The 14307-nt window shown below is 37.8% G+C and overlaps 1 protein-coding gene across 1 annotated transcript; it reads left to right on the top strand.

The window, feature by feature from the left end:
• Nucleotides 1-10970: 10970 nt before the first annotated feature.
• On the top strand, nt 10971-13307 carry dlx2a (distal-less homeobox 2a). The gene is made up of 3 exons (XM_008399335.2): nt 10971-11574; nt 11905-12089; nt 12205-13307. The coding sequence occupies exons 1-3, from the start codon at nt 11253-11255 to the stop codon at nt 12532-12534; spliced, it is 837 nt and encodes a 278-aa protein (XP_008397557.1). The 5' UTR covers nt 10971-11252; the 3' UTR covers nt 12535-13307.
• Nucleotides 13308-14307: the final 1000 nt, after the last annotated feature.

Below are 14307 nucleotides of genomic sequence, written 5' to 3'. Positions count from 1 at the left end.
AATGAGATAAAGTCATTTAGGCACTTCATCTCATCCGTGTGTTTTTTTTAAGAAATACTTTGAAACTGTTGTCAAGAAAAAGAAGCTCATGACTTCAGCTATGACTGCATTTTCCTGAATGGGATTCAAGTAATGTGTTCATCCAGTCCCACCCAATCCTCAGCTGCTGACTCATTCTGTATAGCAGTTCTTAAAAACAGGAGCTAAAAATACACCGAGGGATGTATAAGATGGATGTTCGCTTTCTATAAACTACGAAACAGTGTAAAAGATGCACCAGTTACCACCAGAGAAATGACTGATTACAGTGGCTCAGTCACTTGATGGCAAAGAAATATTTTCTGACTCTAACATTAACTAATGAAGCAACTAATTTCTCCTTCACCTCCAATGCTTTTCTTATCTGGTCTCTTGATATTTTTTTTTTACAAAGAGTTGCCATTAAAACTTAGTTAAACCATTTTGTACTCTATGAATTAAACAATGAGCTTTGATTGATTATTTTTTGTTATCATCATTAAATGCAGCTGAAACTAAAACAATCAAATCAAAATTGCTATGAAATGAAGACGTGGTTGGGGATACATTGCTACYGTCATCTTTAATGATCGGAAATCTACTTCTCTCTACTTGTGTTAACTCAGTTCTGTTCCTTTTAACACGATTAACCAGTAACAGGGGTTACTTTGAAACAGAACCTGCCATTATTTTTAATCTGTGCTCTGAGCAAAGATGAATCTCATGACTTGCAGCCTCTGAAGGTTTTAAAGGTCACAGCATGACTCTATCCGTCCTGCATCTGTATCACTGTTGTTGTTTTGCAGTCTCAGTTCAACTTCATGTTTCAAAACCACAGAATTATTGTTATTATTATTCAATAAACAATTGATACGCTAAGGATATGTGACGTGTGCAATTATATAGGTGTAAGTGAGGCCTAAAACTTTACTACATGTCTCATTCACAGTTCTATTTGTAATAATTTCTTAACCAGATGAAACTTGTTTCCAATAAGTTACTCAGTTTTAATTAGATTTGAACAGGAAACTGCACATCATAATCCTGAACTCTAATTCACAAAAAGAGTCATTTTATAAGGACCTTAAACAGGTTCAAGTCATGTCCAGTTCATCAAGTTCATTTGGGTCCAAAATCTGTTCATATTGATCCTGTTCATTCCAACATGACGTCATCATGTAGTCAGACATAGGCAATYAAACATTTTTGATGATTACAGGAGATTCCAGATAAATGTATCGAGACATTGCCTGAAAATGTTTTAGTAGTTCTAMAATGTTTCAGTTCCAACTTCAGACAAAGACAAAAGTCAACAACAACATTTTTCAAATGATTAGAAACTTTCTAAGCCAACTTGTAAGAAAAAGTAACGACCCCCAAAACTAACAGCAGCTCCTTGGCTGCCAAGTAACTGCAGTCAAATGGAAATGAGTTTTTCACATCGCGCTGAAAGAATCTAGGCCACTCCTCTTCATTGCAAAAATGTTCTAAGTCAGCTGCAAGAAAAGCCTGTTTAAAGTCAGTATCTCAGTCAGAACTGAATCTGAACTTTGACTAGACCACTCAAAAACATTTATTATGTTTTGTTGTGCCATTCAGAGGAAGACTTTCTGGCATATTTTGGATTATTGTCCTGCTGCATAACTCAAGAGCTCCTCAACTTCAGGTAATAAACTGATTGCTGGACRTCTAAATCCTTCAGGATTTTCTTGTAGGAATCAGAATCTGAGGTCTGAGGTCCAGGTCCTGGACCATAGCTCTACCAACATGCTCGGCTTGGGAACTCCCCARTTATTGCCCAGTTGCTTTCTTAATGGTGAACCATTAACTGTCTCTGCATATCGTTCAAGTGAGGTATAMATGCTTTAAACTGGATCTTTTGTGACTTCCTGAATGGGTCCTCAATGTTTTTATCGAGTATTTTTTTTTGAGAAGGTTCACCACTGTTTCGTGCTTTCCCCATTTGTGGTTTACAGCTCTTGTGATCCGCTGGAGTCTCGATGCTTCAAAAATGGCTCTGTAACCCTTTATTGTCAATGGCTTTATCTCTGATCTGATTTTGAGTGGTATTTAATAAGTCAAATAATAATTTTTATTTAGTTTTTTCTATTTACTTTGATGATCTGAAATATTTAAGTTTGACAAAACAGTCAAAACAGAAGAAAAAAAAATCACATCTGTGCTTGGTGAGGCATTTTACTGTAACCTGTGGTGGCGGCATTGAAAGATTATTCTGATGTTGTGAACAGTAGGTGTTTACCTCAGCTGGGCAAATAAACCACCTAATTTTAGACAAACCAGGAGACGATCGGCTGCAGGGCCAGTAAACTGTTCCTCTAGCGTTTACACACTCATAGCAATGAGATTTACTGCAAATAAAACCCCTGAGCTTTCAAAACAAATGCTTTCTGATCAAAGGGCATATCTGCTGGTAATCTTAGGTTTATCTCAACGAGACTCTAAATACAATATTTATGTTTCCATTATTAAGAACACCTGCTGATGCTCATTAATAAATTATTACTGCCTGAGATCGTTTGGGCCTAACATGCCAGTCAGCTCAGAACTTCTTGGCTTCAAGTAAAGGATCAGATCCTCTTCTGAGCTTGTCACTGGATTTAAATCAAATGTTGACTTTTTTATTGATTAGTGTTTGATAATTTGGAAGTATTTAAAAAAGAATCACAGAGATTGAAATCCTAAATGTTTAAATCACACTTTCACAAAGAACCATATAGAGCCTGGTTCTTAGGAAAACRGCATTTGAGATGTTTGAAGTTTTCCCATCGCGATCTGGAGTGATACGGGGCATTATGTGTCATYTTTCAAAACCTGCCAGGATTTCAAAGCTGCTCCTTCATATTTCACGCCCAGTCATCCCGGCGGTTCTGCTGGTGTTGGATGGGGGTGTGAAGCCTGAACTGGAATGGGCCAAGATCACACAGCAGAACACACAATGCGKATATTGTTGAAGATCGAAAGGCCTCTGTTTGTAGCAGTGTGAGTGAGTGTGTGCTGGCATGTGTGTGTGTGCCTGTGTGGAGGGGTGCAGCAGGGTCTTCGTCACATTCCTAATTGCAAATAATACTAGAGTAAAAKAGGTGAAAGGCATTCCTGTTGCTGCGTACTGAACACATCACAGGCAYCCACCAGTTTCAGTGAAGGGTTAACTCAACATCATCTGGTGACGGATACATCTTCAGTGTTAATGCGACTCTCAGATCTCATTTTACGTTTAGGTTAGAAGTTTTGAGGACACCAGTGTCCTGATGATAGTGTTTTTGTGAAAAGATTTATGGAAAAAACTGCACTGTGATAGCAAAATGTACTGAGTTTGAATTCARGCCTGTTAATACATGGCGCTTGCATGTTTTCCAACATGCATGCGTGGGTTCTGTCCAAGGTCCTCCTACAGTCAAAAAACATGCATGCTGGGCTAATTATCCTCCCTAAATTGCCCTTAGGAGGTTGTGTTTGTGTCCATGGTTGTTTGCACCGCGATAGATTGGCGACCTGTCCAAGATATATCACCCCTGACCCCATGAATGCTGGAGATAAGCATCCATCGGGCACGGATAAATGAATGTAAGATAGTCCCATTTTCCATGTATGAATAAAATTAAGGTGTGTTAAAAGTAAACCTGGAAACTAAAACTGAGTAACAGCTTTCATGTATGCTCCCAAACAGAAGTATTTATGCCCTTTAACCTTTTCACATTCTGTTATATTAAATCAGGGGTTTGCAACTCTGGACCAGTTGCACATGAGGATTGGAGTTGCAAACAACAATGGTGGATTCATGCAGGTGCTGCAGCTGCTGCTAAACCTCATTAAGGCTAAAACTTCTGCAACAGCTGCAAAAGGTCCTACCAAAGATTCCAGTCATGCTTYGTAGTTTGCAGCGCTTATTATTATAAAAAATGTTTTTGTTGCGTTTACCACTAGCATCATGTGTAGGCTTTATGCAAATGTGCCATACTTCATGCTTTGCTCTACTTTCAGGTCTGGGAGAATAAAAATAGCCTCTGTTTTTCAACGTGGATTAAAACATTTCTGAAACCGGTGGGGTGTGAATGCAATGTTTTTGAAAACAACAACCCATTTCAGGGCCCTTTGACCCTGGGGTGAGGTGAACTTCTTTAAGGGTAAGTAGGATAAATAAAACTTTCTTTTTTTTCAATCAAGTACTGAGTCTGCTTCATTGTGCTTTATTGAAGTTTTATACATATAAAAAAAGTCCTTCACAAAGTCAGACTTAATCCAAGTGATGTACCTAGGTTTGTTACTTTCAGCAGGTTTAGTACCAGACTTAATGTAATGGGTGCATTCTGTTTGGCAGAGTGAAGGTGTGTTAACTGCCTTTTCTTTGAGGTTACAGTACTTCCATTATGGCCCTGAGTGGAGATGTAACAGGATCTGTGAGAGGAGGTGAAGCTGCCTGGCCTCGTATAGTCTGAGGCCGGSGGGATCAGAGAGAAACCAGAGAGCAGAAGCAAGTCCAACAGGTGAAGCCCTGCAGGTGACAGCACCTTTCTTTCAAGATTAGTTGTGGTTTTGTACAAACAAAATGAAAACTCAACACGAGGAAGGTCTGCAACCCCTCCTCACCCAGCCCCCCAAAAATGTCAAATCACAGAACTGCATTTTAGGATTCACTGATGACTCCTTTTTCATGCTATTAGTGTTTAGATCCTTAAAGTTCAGAGAATRTTTAATGATATTCCTAATTGAAATTGATCAAGATTCACCAGTTTCATGATAAAAACACAAAAGTGCCAGAAGGGCTTTTTTTTCACCACAACTTGTAACAACATTTATTTTATTAGTTTTTGTGAATAGGATTTGTTTTGATGCCTAAAGTAATATTTATATGTCAGATAATTTTCTGCTCTACTTTATTTAAAAAAAAAAGCATGACTCAGTCTTTATTCAAGCTTTAATGGAAAACATACTAACTTCCATTTACCTCTCCCAAATAAAATATCACACTGTTGTAAAGTGGTCCCAACASAAAGAAAGGACAACCATCAGTTTKAAAAATAATTCCTCTCAATACGGTTTAGCGAACAAAAACAATTACCTAAAAGTATATTTCTCCGTTGGATTACTCTGATTACCTCCTTTCATGTTGAACACTTTTGGTCTTCAAGGCTCTGAAATCCAAACCCTGATGGGCCAGAAGGGCATGCTGCTGAAGTTTCAATGTCCTGAGGAACAATATGTCAGAGAGATGGAGGAATTCAAGCCCACAARTTACTGAGGTGTGGGTGAGGAAGCATTTCCAAAATGACCAGCTGTTTACAAGCAGCTTGCTGTGTACCAACACATAGAGCACCACTGATACCATGAAGCATATGATTCAGCTTTAAACACAAAACTCATGTTGTATCTACATTAAGAACATGTTTTTTTTTTTTTTACAGAAAATTAATTAAATGTAGAAAATGTTCAGCTATTTGATTAACCYATTTATTTACAAGCAGCGAATCTCAGATTTGTGTCTGAGACGCCAAGTGAATTCTGTTTATATTCATCTGGCGTCTAACACGATGACCGTTGTGGGTTCTTGGAGCTCAAACAGCAGCACTATTTGTGAGACAGTATGACTGRATACTTGGATTTCAAAACTGGGTCCATGTCGCACGGGGCAGAGAGAAGAAACTGAAGCCATGTGTCACAGAGAGCCAAGAAAACTCCCAGTWACCAGCTGGTGATGCAAGWAGCTAAATCATGCTAAGGGCCACAGTCAAAGAGGGGAAAAGGACTGTACTGTTTGGCATAAGAATAACTTATCCATGCTGTAACTGATACCTAATTGTGTTGAAAGCRTCAATTTATGAAGCACAAAGAAACTGGAACGTTTCAAATTTCTTTTTATATTATCTGATGTTGAACAAAAAGTCTAGAATTGCAAATAGGTCAAAATAAGAGAGTAAAATTTTCTGGGATTGAGTTGAGAAATCACAGTACAGCTCCGATTTTTATATTTTGTAAATTACGTATTTGTACGGGACGCTCCAAAGACCGGGTGATGCACAGCGAGAGACATCAAGGAATGCATGACAAAACAGATGTGAATAGATTTATTCATTGTTAAGAAAGAACTGGAGTACAATGGGCTAACAGGCGCAAGATTAATAAAACAGTCATTGCAAGTATTTGACTTGTCTTGAGCTTGTCCTTGACATAAACGGCGAATTTTTTGCAATTCAGCCAGTATATTGTAAACCAAGGTCAGCAGAAATTAGATAATCTCAGCTTTGATTCCCTCATCAGATAGGGTGGAATATTTACTCCCTGTTATGTGGAAGGAGATATGAAAACAGAAGTTGTGTCTGCATCAGTGGCTGTTCATTAAACACACACTGTGTGGAAGTTGGAGCGGCTCATCCTGGTCGTGTTGTGACAGGTCGCTGATCCTTTGTGAGGAGGCCATCCGCAGTAAATCTGCTCCACTCCACTCGCACAAAGGGTGGGGGTGGTGAGGGAGTGGGCGTGCCACAGAATCAACAAAGAGGGGAGCAGAACCTCTCAGACCTCTCATTATTCCTCCTCTGACCGGGCCAATGCAGACGACACTGGGAACTCTGGGGGACTGCTTTGTTGGCCCAGCAAAATAGGAAACTATTTTTTGCTTTTGTCATGTTAGACTCTGAACTTTTAATAATTATGAGGTGAGGCTTCAGTCCTCAAAGAGGAACCTACAGGTGTAACAGGCTAGTTTCAGTAGCAGAATTTTATTGCAAAAGTATTGACAACCTTTAAACTTTTTCAAATTTTGTCACATTACAAAGTACAAACTGTTTTTATTTTGTTGGGCTTTTTTTAAGAGCCCTACAAGAAGCAGCACATATTCTGAAAAATCCGAAAGGTTTGCTGAGGATAATATATTCATCCCCATTCAGTCTGATACCCCTAAAATCTAGTGCAACCAATTGCCTTCAGAAGTCACCTAATTAATATCAAAAACAAACAAAAAAGAGTCAATATAGTTTATATATAGACTCCTCCTTAAAATCCAAGGAACAGCAGCATTTCACACTTAAAATATACTTACCTGTTTAGAAAAAAAACTGTTTTTTCCTTCTACTTCAAAATTGTATAGTAATAAGTATATCTTAAAATAATCAATTTGAGGTGAAAGTTAGAGGTTATTACTTGGGAGAGGGGGAACCAAAGAACTGAATGCTTTTGCAAGGCTTTGCATTTAAAGTTTTAATATCTGTGAAAGAATATCTTTCATATAATCATTCAAAACTATAAAAAGTTAAAAGTAATGGTCTTTTCTTTCAGTAATAACAGTGACTAAATCTGGCATTTTACCTTTATGTCCAGTTTGCAGAATAAAAAACATAGCAGGCCCCTTTCTTTTTTTTTTTTTTTTAACTAACATCTTGACTCATCGAACATCAACTTCTGCATCTGTTATGAGCTCAGCACTGGACACTTCCTTACCATTGTTAGCGCCGGCCTGCACTCGTCATTAAGGCTTTTGTTGATAAAAATAGTTTCTCACAGGGGGGGGAACAGCCACTGTGTCTGATTGTGAGGAAACGCATGCCCAGTCGAGAAAACCCCGCCACAGACTTCCAACTTAAACTCTGCTCGTGTCCGGAGTTAAGCAAGCTCAACCTTTGAAGCAGAGAGGTCAAGAAACACTCGGTAGATCATTTCCATGTTTGTAAGAAACACATGAGGTGAGTCCCAAAGACGTTTTCCATGCTGACTCTGGATTGTCGGCTTAAAACTCATTGGAAACAATGGAGAAACACACCGAGCCCCTGCTGCTTCCTTGGTTAGTGTAAAAGCATTTTTATGCCAAGGCTGAAAAACTCCTAATAATGTGATTTGAGTTAAAGGGGGGAGTTGCCAAGGCGATGAACTCAGTGCCCTATAGCTAACTCAGCAGGAAATCTGGAAAAAGAGCCGACAACCAAATCAATGCAGAAACAGGAATCTGCCTCCATTTAACACAAGGAAATGTAAACATGAACCTCCCACCCCAAACGCCGCTGCAAAAAAAACAGTCAAGCAATAAAATAACAGCAACAACTGAATCAATAAAAGATATAAAAGATGGATGGGTAAAAGGGCAATGTAGCTCAACTGAGGAAAGTTAATGTTGCAACTGTCCACAAATCAAAATGATAATAAAAAAGAAAAAAATACTGGAATTAGAAAGGCAGTGAAAATAATCAAATCACCCAAACAGTTCAAAAGTAGGAGGATGAGTTGAGTTGGTGTTTGAAAAATATTTAACTTAACATATTAAGTGTGATTATGCCATGTTTGATGCTTTTATTGTATTTTAATAATGAATGGTGACACAAGGGTGAGGCTTGAGGCTAAATTATTGATTGCAGGGAAAAAGTGGCTATAAGTAAAATTTTTGCTTCTTTTTTAGATGTAGTGCTAAATATGCTTATAGTTTTAGTTTAAGAAAAACTGTTTTATCTGAACGTCCTGGAGAAAATCAAAATATATTTTTAATAAATCATGTTCTTGTATGGTCACTTGCCTTCATTTCCCTGAAGCCACTCAACCCTGGAAGGTTCATTAGACCAGCTGTTCTGCGACAGATCAGGAAAAATAACATTTAGGATCAATTTACCAGCTGTGGCTGACATTGCAATTAATTATTCAGCTTACCAAGAAGAAGAGGGGTTGAAGATGTCTATTGATATTTTTTCTAAAATGGTTACCCTGTCACAATATTTTAGAGTCTGTGTGTTTTTTTTAGCTTACAGCACCTTCTGGTGCTAATTTTAAAAGACGGTCTGAAATGTTGATATTTCATAATATTATATCGTTTTATGTAGATGAAGATGGTTTTAAATATGTTTTCAGTTGAATACAGCAAAAAATATAAAACATAATAGGCCCTTCTACCAAAGAATAATAAATATGTGTCTGTCCTTCAGCAGTTCGAGGTTAAAATTTCATATTAACAGTCATTTTACTATAACACCAAGAGCTTAAAATTAAAACAAATAAAAATAAAATAATATTTTACTTATTTTGTAGAACGTTTTACAGAACACAATAGAAAAATAATCTGCTGCAACAAGTTCCTGTGCTGAGTGGCTGCAGAAAGATTTTAATTAGGCTAAGAAAATGAGTGCGCATGATGCTGTCAGCATTTCTCAGCCTGGGGTTGGAATGAAAACATTCATAACAAGATGCACGTGCAGCACAATGAGTAACAAACCTTTGGAGCTGGAGAACTGCTGTGTCAGAATAACATTGAATGATGACAGATAAAATGTGATCCCACGTTTACTGAACCTCTCCATTAAGTTCAGGATATTACTATTCAAAAGCTGCCTTTATCCAGTGCAATAACTTCGTGGAAGTAAAATAACTCAGTGGATGTCACTCTTCACTGGGATCTGATCAATTCATGTTGATCTGCCTTTGAATATTTGAAAGAATAATAAAAAAAAAGACTCAGAAATGTCACAGATTTTGACCTCAGTAACCATGATTACATTTGGAGAACAGAAGAGAAAAAGCTTTTCAAGCCTGAAAACACCAGCCTACCTGTGAAGCATGGAGGTGGCAGCATTGTGCTGTAGGGGTGTTTGTGAGGAGAAAGTGGCTCACTTCATAAAATAAAAAGCATTATGTGTAAATACTGAGACATCCCAACACATCAGCAAGGATGCTAAAGTGTAGGCAAAATGGACTAAAGCGTCCCTATGAATTAGTGACAATCTTTAAAGGACAACAAAGTCTGTGTTTTAGAGAAGTCATAAGAAAGTCCATAAAAATGTGGTCAGAACTGAAAAGGTGTGTGAGCAAATCTGAATCAGTTACACCAGTTCTTTAAGCCATTGTGAAAAACTTGTGAAAATTCAGATGTTTTAAAGGGTAAATTAACCAAAAAATATTAAAATCTATATAAACTAATACATAAAAAAAAAAAAACTTTTCAAAAAAATTACAAATATTCAGACATGTAGCAAACAGAAGTATTTGTTGGTAATCCAAACTTAACTAGAGAAGGAAATTTGTTGTGTGGTTTAATCCTGTACGCAACACGTGCGCAACAAGCAAAATTTGTGTATTTTTTTGTAAATCATAAATTTAATCAACAAAAATAAGGTATCACTAAAACTCAGGCATAAACTTCCACAGAGTTGTTCAGCTCAATTAATCTTCTTAAGAGCTACAACCCTCTTTATCTGCTGATGGATGAACGTTAACTTTATCAACCACTGGCATTTCATAAAAAACAAAGAAAAAAAAGGTCTTTAAGCAGGCGGAACTATACTGCCATCTTGTGGCGATAGGCGAACGCACCTGTATAATAAATCGAATTACACACGACTATTTATTTATTTAGTCATTAATTTATTTACATTTGTCCGACAGCAAAACTAGATAGGATTCATCTAAATATAGACCGGTAATATACCAGCGAAATCAAAAGGGGGTGTCTGCTGTCCACTTGCAATAAGTGTGGAAAATGAACGAGAAAAGAAAGAAAGAAATTTTGCTTGTTTCGACACTTGGGTGCGCTGTAGCAACACTCTGTGGAAATCATATTCTAGCATCCAGTGTGAATCGCACAGTTTAAGTTCATTCTGCATCCCGGTTGGCCATTGCCCTTTACTTCTTATATAAGGTAAGTCAGATGTTCTTTTAGACACATACTGGACGTTCAATAAACACAACCAGACTCCTACAGAACGCACTGTAAGCACAATATGAAGATTTAAAAAAAAAAAACAACAAAAAAACTAAAAGAAAATCTAATTAAAACAATTTACTGCATTTGTGTGCATAACATCTATTTTCACTGCTTCTTGTTTATCTGTCGAAATAGGGAGAAGAGATAAACAACGATCCTGATATTTTGTGACTTTAGTGTTTCTTTTCTTTCTAATTATTTCTAATGTCTTCAGACAACCAGGAAACACAGACCTAAGCAAATAATAGAAACTGGCGTGGGGAGTAGTCAGCCGTGGAGCCCTATACTCATTGGTTGCCTCAGACACAGGAGCTCTCCCTCTCACTCTCACATAAATGCGCTCCCACCGCCAACCGTGGCAGAGAGTCACGGGCCACAGAGAAGAGGAGGACACACCTTCCGCTGATTTTTGTCACAGTTTGCACGGGGATGCGTTTTGACCCACAAAAAGGTTCAACATCCGACTCGTGCTTTTTGCCAAGCAATTTTGCCATTTCTTGCGCACGCATCGTCTCCGAGGCTGCGGCGTTCCCAACCCACGATGACGGGGGTTTTTGAGAACCTGAACACAGATATGCATTCGAACCAGATTACCTCGAACAATTACCACAGCTTGCACAAATCGCAGGAGTCCCCTACTCTGCCGGTCTCCACGGCGACGGACAGCAGTTTTTACAACAACCAGCAGCCGGGGCACTGCGCCGGGTCTCCCTTTGGCCAGCTCGGCTCCTACCAGTACCACGGCAGCGCCACGGGCTCTGTGCCATATCCTAATGCAAAGTCATACGACCTGGGTTTTAATTCTTCGTATGGTGCATATGGCTCTTACGGCTCCAACTCGTCTCCTACTCCAGCCGAGACAGGTAATCTTTCTTCCTKGAACGTGCACGCATTTTATCGACTTTTACGCATTTTGTTTGCGATGCTGACTGGTGGCTGACAATTTGCTGGGACACAAATTAACAATTCATTCCACAATCCTTTGTGCAGTGTGATTAGAAACCAAGCTTATTTCAAAACAAGTCCCTTTCTCAGTTTTTCAAACATTACTTATCTGTGCCCAAAATTTTTATTTGATGCATCTAAATGTAGTTGATTATTATAAACCGCTGCAAATGTGCAAAAAGAAAAAGTTTTGACCAAAAAGAAGTAGCTAAATTCTTTACTTAAATTGCTTTTGATTTTCCCATTAGAGAAAGAAGAAAGCGAGCCAGAAATTCGGATGGTTAATGGAAAACCAAAGAAGGTCAGGAAACCTCGAACCATTTACTCCAGCTTCCAACTGGCTGCTCTTCAGCGGAGGTTTCAAAAGACCCAGTATTTGGCTCTGCCAGAACGGGCCGAGCTGGCAGCTTCGCTGGGCCTTACGCAAACACAGGTGGGTRCATTTGAGGCAAGGCTTTGTGCTTATCGACATGTCAACTTTCCCAATTAAACTGACGAATGGAGACTTAAACGTGGTTAATCGGTGTTGCTATCTGTGTCCGGCTCAGGTCAAAATCTGGTTCCAGAACCGCCGCTCCAAGTTCAAGAAGCTGTGGAAAAGTGGCGAGATCCCCCCAGAGCAACACGTCGCTTCCAGCGAATCTCCTCCGTGCACGTCTCCGTCGACTACTGCCTGGGACTTTCCACAGACTCAAAGAATGAACGGTGTCAGCTCGGTTTTACCTCAGAGCAGCGGCAGCCCTCCCAACACGACTGCGCCTTCGTCGTTTTTGGCAAACTACTCTTGGTATTCAACTACGAACTCTACGACGCATCTGCAGCCTCCTTTGGTCCAGCATCACCACAACTCAGCTATAAGCGCTGGGACGATATTCTGAAATAAACAACAACAACAACAACAACAACAACAACAACAACAACAACAACAACAACAACAACAACAAAGCATCGGTTCTAAATCGGACAATAAATAAATGCCAATACCTTGATTTCACAGACCTCGTGTGCGTCGTTACGCGCAGAAGCTAGCAGAAATTAACGCAGCAAGACAGGTTCATGGACTAATTTTGATGCTTGTGATGTGATGGATACAGATTTCTACACTTATTTTTGTATTTATTTATTTTCTTTGTGTGAGGGATGAATGAACCACTATTACCCAAAGCATTTACAGCAAGGCTACGAGCCTACTTTTACGCGGACGTCACTTTTTTTTTTTTTTTTTTTTACATTTTCTGGAAAAGAAACCTGAAAACTTTGACATCAGGACAACCTGGCTGTCACAGATGTAGCGAAAATTATATCCTAACTGTATTGTGCCTTTTGCAATATGACCTCAATTTGTTCTGCGGGAAAAATAGCATATTCACTCCTCAGATAGCTTAGTTGATATAAATATACAAGAATGGTAAAGGTCTTTGTAAATAGCTTATTTTATCACATCTTTTTTTTATTTTTTACAGTCTTTGTTGCTCTGACTCTTCTCCTTAGGATGTTGATGCAAATTCATTAATCACCGTACAAGCTACTGATTGTTCCACCCCTGATTTACTTGTATTCCATTTTTATTGTGGTTTGGTCTTATTTATTTTAGCAGTGTTTCATATATGGTCAGATGTTATTTAAATAAAATGTTTCCTGTGCTCATGCATTCAGCTTTTTACTTAGCCACATGCTGTTCAGACTATGCTGATTCATTCAATAATTAATATTTTTCTAGGTATCTGTTTAAAAAAAAAGAAAAAGAAAAAAACTCTATTTCGTTATTTTCATTGTAAAAAAGGGAATTCAAACTTTTTTTTTTTTAATATGAAAATTTAGATCCTTAATATAGTGGCATTTTTGTGTTCGTAGAAAAACATTTATACTATTTATGGAGAGATTTAGTTGGATATATCATAAAAAAACATACTAATAGTTTGATACATCATCAAAGTACTCTCAAATGTCAACTTACATCCTCATTAAAAGTCAAATTAAAAGGAAACGCCTTAATTATTTTAGCAGTAATAATTTTATAATTAGCATAAATGCTAAAAATCCTTGTCAAGACAGCTGCAAACACATCTGCAGATGCTGACATAATTAATAGCTTAGGAATATTTCTACCTCATAGCTGACAGTTTCAAGCGTAAAATTGTTACTTATATAACAATATTTAACTAGAATACCTACAAAATGTAGAAATTCCTTAACCAGACAGATACAAACACATCTAGGTACTTGCAAAATGTATATCTTGGTGCTAAGCGTTTGCTCTTCCTCTCCGTTGTAGAGCTTAGGTTGCTAAGCAACAGTAACCATTGGTTATCTTGGGTAATTTGACATAAGCGAAAAAACGTTTAGGCTAATTAATATTATGCCGATATTTTTAGCTTATAAAACAGAACTTATAAAATACAAGGCTGCAAGTATGTGAGAAAAAAAATCTTTATGTACTGGTGACATTTAATGGTTTATATAGCTTATATTCTATAAATTAGAAAGCAAAATTAAACCTGTTTTTTCTTTAACATGTGCTATGCTTTTTAAACAATATTAAATTTAAAAGGTCAATTTATTTCACATTATTACAAGAAATGCAGAAACTTCTTGGTTAGTCAACAATGTTAGAAACTTAGTAGTTAAGCCATCATGTTACCATTAGCTGT

Source organism: Poecilia reticulata, linkage group LG2 (assembly GCF_000633615.1).
Source record: "Poecilia reticulata strain Guanapo linkage group LG2, Guppy_female_1.0+MT, whole genome shotgun sequence".
NCBI lineage: Eukaryota > Metazoa > Chordata > Actinopteri > Cyprinodontiformes > Poeciliidae > Poecilia > Poecilia reticulata.
The sequence above is the reverse complement of the archived record's forward strand: the minus strand, read 5'-3'. Positions and strand labels throughout refer to the sequence as shown.

What these genes read in the sequence shown, in the direction of transcription:
- dlx2a (XM_008399335.2), top strand. Translation starts at nt 11,253, where the DNA reads ATGACGGGGGTTTTTGAGAACCTGAACACAGATATGCATTCGAACCAG. An exon ending in TCCTACTCCAGCCGAGACAG is followed by an intron (nt 11,575 to 11,904) that starts GTAATCTTTCTT and finishes TTTTCCCATTAG; the next exon opens with AGAAAGAAGAAAGCGAGCCA.